The sequence below is a fragment of the Haplochromis burtoni genome, unplaced genomic scaffold (genome assembly GCF_018398535.1).
Source record: "Haplochromis burtoni strain Fernald_Lab_line unplaced genomic scaffold, NCSU_Asbu1 Contig_2843, whole genome shotgun sequence".
Taxonomy (NCBI): Eukaryota; Metazoa; Chordata; class Actinopteri; order Cichliformes; family Cichlidae; genus Haplochromis; species Haplochromis burtoni.
Window position 1 is genome coordinate 1 of NW_024585204.1, and position 7,931 is coordinate 7,931.

The 7,931-nt window shown below is 37.2% G+C and overlaps 1 protein-coding gene across 1 annotated transcript; it reads left to right on the forward strand.

Moving 5' to 3' along the window:
* Positions 1–1,342: 1,342 nt before the first annotated feature.
* Positions 1,343–5,668, forward strand: LOC102296199 (hydrocephalus-inducing protein homolog; the record flags this gene model as incomplete). The annotated part of the gene is made up of 7 exons (XM_042217750.1): positions 1,343–1,592; positions 2,529–2,618; positions 3,378–3,508; positions 3,776–3,903; positions 4,238–4,374; positions 4,998–5,125; positions 5,233–5,668. Coding segments are annotated over 7 exons (1,002 nt in total), but the record flags the coding sequence as incomplete, so codon positions are not given.
* Positions 5,669–7,931: the final 2,263 nt, after the last annotated feature.

Genomic DNA, 7,931 nt, shown 5'->3' on the forward strand with positions numbered 1-7,931 from the left:
CAGAAACAGCCAGCCACATCACTTAAGAAAGAGATTATAGTGCTATTACTGTGTTAATACAGAACCTATTTGGATATTTATTTTGACCAACTAGTCTAGTGTCAAGTTTGAGATCAAGTATCTGACAGCTAAAGCAAATCCACAACAGAATCATGTGTGTTTGTATAAACATGATCAAAACATTTCAGTGAGTTAACTAATTTCTAATATCTGTACTTGTTTTTAAAAAAAGAAATCTTGGATCTGTAAGATGCCAAAGTGAGGAAATATCCTAAATATTTTAACTTCAGATCTGAGTAAAGTTCTCTTAAAGAGAGAGGAAATACAACTGGACGATCAACTGATTCTGATTTAAAAAAAAATGAAATAACAGGTCCACTTCAAGAAGATCTTGAATTTGTTTGGGTTTTTTTCCACCAAGATGCTAAAAGATAGTATCATATTTTCCTTCTTTGCAGAGAATTTTTCATATGTTCCATTTATTGTAAGATTTCAATGCAGTGATTATGAAAAATATATTTTTAAGTTTAGGAATGCTTTATTTGACTATTTTGCTCTTATAGAAAAACAGAGATGCTGAAAGTAAAAAAGAAAAAGAAGCAGAAACTTTCAGAAAGTCAACAGGAAGAATGGAGGCTCTCCTCTGCAACTCTTTCACCTGCCTTTTCAGCTCCTCAAACCCCCCTGCTAGCTGCAGATCAACAGAGCAGCACACAAGCTTCTGTTCGTGTGGAGGAGGTAAGCAAATATTTCCATGTAGGAAATTTCTTCTTTTCTTTCAGGCACACGAAACATAAGCAGATTTGTTATCAAAAGAAACTAGACATAACATTTATGTCCAGTTACTTATGAGTCTTTGCTAAAATAATACAACAATGCCCTTAAAAAAGATAAAATTGTTTTATTGTCACAAGCCAGTTGTGTTGTGTTGTGGCGTTCCAAGCAGATTACCAACAGTGCCCTCTGATGGACAATCCATGCAACATGAATAATGGTTGAAGGGCATTTCTCCTGTGTTCTTCTTTTTGTTCATCCATGAATTTTCATAGTAGATTCATGGATGTAGTGAAAGAAGGCATGCAGAGGGTTGGTGACATGTGATGACGCTTAAAGCAAGCAGCTGAAAAACAGAATAAATCATTTGGACTCTAGTTGCAGCTACCATTATGTTCTTCACTGATTCAATCATAGAGTAATTTTTTTATAATCAAATTTCATTAGATTCTTGTCTATACATTGTAAATATTTTAAATGTATTGTCCACCATCTTTCAAAACTGAGATTCAGAACATTGCTGAGAGTAAAACCTAAATAACATCTGGTTTTCTCGTTGTGTGTGTAGATATTTGATATTTTGCCGACACATGGTCATCTGCAACCTGGGGATCAGCAGGCAGTCACGTTCTCTTTCTACGGCCACGAAAATATCAGCAGACAGGTGGTCGCGCAGTGCCATGTAGAGGACGGGCCTACATATGAAATCATTCTCAGAGGACACGCATCAGAAATCAGCTACACCCTTGACACCACCCATTTGGACTTTGGCCAGCAGGTGCGTATACAAGGCACCTTAATTCTTACGTTTCTTACGGGTATCTTTATTCCAGCCAGCTCCATCTCTCCAGTGGTTAAAGTTCAAAGTGTAAGTATTTGGACTCTCAGCTTAAACACATTCAATTTAAAATAAAATAATGAAATCTACATTAAGTTACCAAATCTCAGATTTAATTTTAGTACCTTTATATTAATATAGAAAGAACTGTGTGGAGCAGTTTTAACATGAAGATAACGATAAAAGGGCTCCCATTTGACTCAGAGCCTTATAATTCACAATAGTTTACATTTAAACTGAGGTGCAAAGAGTACAAATTTCTAAAGGTAATAATGAGAATACAATTCAAAACTGCTCAGATCCAAAGCACATTGCTTTGCAAATTGCTGTTAGACCCTTCAAGAAGTGAGTTGGGTTGACCTGTGTGAATGCCTAAGAAAGGGAGGAAGGCTCAAATGATATTCGCTGAAACATTCGAAATGACACCATGTGCATCTCTCAGCTTAGTTTTGAACACTTAGAAAGTTAAACACTGTATAGAAAGACTTACATTTACCATATTTCTATACACCAATCAGGCCTAACATTATGACCACTGACAAGTGAAATGAATAACACTTTTAATTTTTGTACATCATGGCATCTGTTAGTAGATTGGATTTGATTCAGAGTAACATGTTTTTGCTTGCCCTGCTTGGGCCCTTATGTGTAAAACTATCCTTTCTCATATTTTCATAAACCTTGAGATTAAAAAAAAATGTCCATTACGGTCAATGCTTTTTTTTGAAAAACAAATTGTTTTCTCTACCAATTTCAGTATACTCGGTCACTAGGTGGAGTACTTTGTCTGTTTGCAGTAAGCGGCTTGACATGATCATTAATAAAAGTAAAGGTGCAGTTAACTTTAAAAGGCAGAACAGTGTTTCCTCTCTCCTCTTAGTCTTTGTCCTTTGCTTCTAGCTTTTTCATTGTGTAGGTGAAGTTGATGTAACCCTGACAAATACGGGCAAGGTGGGCTTCAAATACAGTATACACCCTCATAGAGAGGAGGAGGATGAAGGGGTTGGTGAGAAGGAAGCACGGCAGTTGAAGGTCTTTGAACATGAGGTCAGACCTGGTTGGCCTACAGTCATTCCTGCTCAGGTGAGCTTATGAGTTTGCCATTTCAATTGTGGATGTTCAAAGCTATTTTATCACGAAAAGGATGGCTTTCCTTATGTGTGTGTGTGCGTGTGTGTGTGTGTTTGAGACAGGGTTACCTTGATGCAGGCATGGTACAGGTCTCCGTGTACTCTACCTTCCGGGCATTCCTGAAGTGTTTAAGAAGAAGCTTCAGATGCAGGTGGCTTTCCTACCACGGAGGAGATCACGCTGACTGGTGTGGGAGTGTTCCCCAGGATCAGGCTGAATTTACCACGAATCCTGTGTATGCACACACACGCACACGCACACGCACACACACACACATGCACAGAGATGTGTTCAATCCAAAATCAATGAGCTAAAAGATGAATATTTAGCTCATTTAAATTTACTTTAAAATAGTGCTTTTGCTCAAAATAAATAAATGATTCTGCATCAGACAAAAGGGCTGAAAGTAGGACTTATAAATACATATGATTACATCAGTGTGTTACCATCTTATAGAACTACATAAGGATGTTGTCAATTATCCTTGTGAACTCATATTTCCCTCTTTTTCTCTTTAAACCAGTTTTGTTGAAAAGCATCAAGCTCAAACGGTCCATAATAGACCTCTATTGTGATGACAGTTCTTGAGACACAAATTCAACTTCTTATTTCTGCACTGTGATTTCTCTTACAGCAGAGGAGTGTTATAGTGACGTGTTACAGCAGGCCAGAACAGCTGTGGAGAAAGATGGAGTCAAAGAGAAGCTTATATATGAATTTACTGTTCAGGGAGGAGCAGCAACAGAGGCGACGCACACACTCACAGTCAGTAACTTCATATTAGTGACACCTCACATTTTCTATACTTTTGTTGAAAAAATACCTATTAATATGTATGCTGACTTGATATTGTGGACATGTAGGGAATTTATGAGGATTTGTAGGGAAAATTAAGCACAAATAAAATCCCTTATTGCAGAGGTATTTACAGTTGTAGATTGGTAAGGTTTGTTTGTTTCCTCTGTTGAGGTTTGAGTGTTTTTACCACTTCTTGCATCCCCTGCTATTCTCTGTTCTCTCTTTGACCTCTAGTATGAAGATCTGCTTCACATGGAAATCGAACGATTGTTGGTCAAAAAAAATGCTCTTGCTGTGGCTAATAACTTGCTGGAGACTGAAGAACCACAAGAGTCCTTCAGAAAGTGGAACAAGCTAATAAAGTATGTAAACACAACTACACACATGCATTTTGGTGACTCTGTTTTGAAGTGAGAACTTTGTCAAACTGTGCTGGGGAATTTGTGACTGTTTAGCTTTTTTTACTTTGTGCACTCTTGATACGATGTCATTATATCTCGCTGAAAGTCCACAAATCTATAATATAATGTATAAGATACTTCAGTTCAGTATACAAAGCAAAATTATATTTAGTAAAATTATAATACATATATTCTAAACATTTTTACAGACTTTAGTCTATAACAATAAGTTATATTGCTAACATGCTTGTTTGTGCCCAGTGTTTTATTCTTATTATTTAAATCTTTTTCCCAGGTTCCAACTCCCAGAGTACATTCTGGATTTTGGTTTTGTCATTCCTGGCAAAGTCGTGAGTCGTGCTGTGAAGGTCAGCAATAATGGATCAATACCTGTGTCTTTCCATCCCACTAACAAACATCTTGGGGACACAGGTAATATAATGTCCTCCTACTTTTTTAGGTCATCATCGCAGGCAAAGACAACCTGTGTTTTTTAAAATGCTTGAAATAAGGATTAGTGGGGTCCGGTTCATTGGTGAATCTAAATTGTCCGTAGGTGTGAATGTGAGTGTGAATGGTTGTCTGTCTCTCTGTATTAGCCCTGCATCAGGCTGGCAACCTGTCCAGGGTGTACCCTGCCTCTCATCCTGTGGTAGCTGGGATAGGCTCTCCAGCCCCCCTGCAACCTTGACAAGGATAAGCAGAAGAGAATGGATGGATGGATGGATGGATGGATGGATGGTTGGATGGATGGATGGATGGATGGTTGGATGGATGGAATAAGGATATGTTTGGAAGTGTATTTAAGACAACTGGCGCTGCTTTAAAGCAGCATCAAGTATTGATTTCTTATAGTTGTTTTTTTCTAGCTTAGTGTGTTCTGAAAGAAGATAATAGAAAATGTAGATTTGTAGCAGTTTTGAAACCATCTTCATGTCTAAAGCTTTTGTACACAGTGGTGAATTTAAGTATTCACCTCAAGTATCATTTTTTTAAATTTCTCTTTAATTTAAATGATTTTAAAATAATTTATGACTCTTTTTGGTTCCTCACAGGTTTCACAGTAGACTTTGAAAGCATGAAGAACCAACCCCGTGATGAGACGAAGAGTTTCACAGTTAAATTTGACCCACAAGGAGTCAACCTGGATTTGGGTTATACGAGTGCTATTCTCCCAATCCAGGTATACACAGGCTTACACCTGTACATGTCCACAAACTAAATTTGTGTCTTTTCACTCTCCCTCTATAAGTCATTTTGGATCTAAGAGGATTTTCTTTGCTGTTACAGGTCGCAGGTGGTCCAACGGTGCAAGTGCGACTGTGTGCAGTGGTAACCATGCCAGCTGTCACAGTTTCCAGTGATACGATTCAATTTGACACTCTGCAGTGTGGCATGTGTCAGGTACACCATGATAACAATGGATGATGACTCTGTGAAAGTTCTTTTCTCTTCCTATTCTTTTCTCGTCTAATATTTAATTTGAAATACTTAGTAAGTCAAAAATTGCTGTGCCTTGAAAATATTTTCCAAGGCACAGCACATTTCCCCCATTCTTTCTTCTAATTCCACCATAATAAGCAAAAAGGCTTATTAGGCTTATTAAAACAATACAAAAAAAAGAGTACAAACAATATTTGTAGTGTATACAAAATTATTACAAAAATCAAGCAAACGATAATAGCGATTCAGTTTCACCATCTAAGTGTATAAATAAGGCTCAAATATTTATATTAACTCTCTGTCTGCGTTTTTTGTTTTTAAGCTCTACTGTTATTTCATTGCATACAAAAACCAAATTCACAACTTTAACTCATGTTTCATCTTTTTAATCCATCTTTTATATACTTTGTGTATAAATTGAATTTATTTTCTTCATTTGTGATTGGACTGAAAGATGTAGGTAGAATCCTATAACCATCCACAGTCAGATGATACAGAGAACCAGTGGGTACTTTCATTCAAATATAGCACCTTTCAAGACAAAGATCGCAAAGTGCTTCACAAAAAAACAATAAAAATTTAAAAACAAAAACAGAATAAAGAACGAGGTAACTAAATGCAAATCAGAAAGATGAGTTGGGTTTTTTTTATTATAAGAGACCACTGAGTCCACAGATCTAAAACTTAAAGGGAGAGACCTCCAGCATCTGTGGCCCATTCTGGCAAAAGCGCTGTGTCCTTTAGTTTTCAGCTTGTATGATGTACAGTAACTGTGTCCTTATCAGAAGACCTCAGGGACCTCTTGGGGACGTATTGCTGCAAAAGTTTAATGATTTAAGCTGGTGCTTGACCATTAAGAGCTCTAAAAGTCATAACCAGATGTCACAGTCTGTGCTTGCTGACCGTGTGGAGTGTGAATAGTGGACCCAAACGCAGACAAAACGAAGTGTGGAACGTAATTTGGTTTTAACAAAAACCGAGCTGTTTAATATAGCTGATGGAAAAAATACTAAACAAAGGGCAAGGTATGAAACTAAACAATAACCTAAACTGAGTAAACTAGAATTAAACATGGAAAAACCCTGAACACGGCCATGGAAAAATCTGGACACGAGGAACATGAATACCTGGAACATGAAACATGGAAAGCAGGTGACCTGACAACAAATGACAGAAAACTCACTAAATACACAGAGAGGTGACGAGGAGAGTGGAAACACATGGGGAACACAGCTGAAATGAACATGACCCCACAAGCAAAACTAAACACACTGAACAGGGAACATGAGACTGTCAAAACAAAAAAGGAAACATAGGGAGACGTAGACTGGGACACGCGAGCTTGACACAAGGGTCGAGGTAAGGCAGACATGAGAGCCAGAGAGAGGGAGTGAGGGAACACGAGAGAGAGGGAGGAGGAACATAACTCAGACACAAAGGATGAGGAAGACCTAAACACAGGGTACATGACAGACTCATACACCGAAGACATGACACTATGGACAATGTAGTGGGGACACACAGACATGGGAGGAACCTAAATAGACAAGAACTAAATAGAGAAACATAGGGTTCAAACATAGAACTAATAAAAGCATTGATAACAATTTCCAGTTTAGAGCATGATACAATGGTACTTAACCTAGAAATATTTCTTAAGTGATAAAAACACCTTTGTGTAATTTAAGTTTTCTAGGCTTAAAATTATTGCATTTTGAAAAACAATACTTAATTCATTTTAACCAGGTGAACATAAATTGAGCTGATGTGCAACTTAAAAAAATCAGTCGAGACAAGAATCTTTTTGTTTCAATGAACAGTGAAAATCAGAAATGGTTCCGCCAGGTACAGGTGCTTAATCCTCAGGCTGGCTGAAACAGACAGAAAAACCTGAAAACATTTACAACATGCATGACTGACTTCAGAATGCGAAGGAAGGCATATTTTTCTCCAAAACATTGACTAAGAGATAATAGATCCTGACTGAGTTAGAACAGATACTAAAATACAGTAAGTAGATGCTGTGTGTGTAAAACAGTTATTAACAGTTAATGAAAGTGGTTATTTTTATGTATTTAACAAATATACTGGGTCTGCTACTTTTGTTAGTGTTTGTTTTGAAAACATTAATGGGTTCAAACATGTTTGAATTACAGTGTGGCCTTAAGACAACAATTCTGATAGCTAAAGATCCAAACGGGACACACACAAAAAAAAAAGAAAAAAAAAAGAAAAAAGAATTGCAGAGTGTTCCACTGAGATGAAAAAAATATATGCAATTACAGTAGAATCTGACAATAAATAAATGAAAATGAAAGGAAAATGAAATGAAATCTATTATTCAAAGCTAACCACTGTCACGGCGGGGTGCGCCGAGGTGTGTGGAAACAGGACCCAAAAGCAGATGACGATGAGGAGTAGTAAGGTTTAACAGAAAGGTGAGGCTTTATTTAAATGACGGCAGGGTTAAACCAGGAAACCAAAACAAACTGGCAAAACACTAAGAAACAAAACACTAAACTGGCAAAACACTAAGGAACAAAACA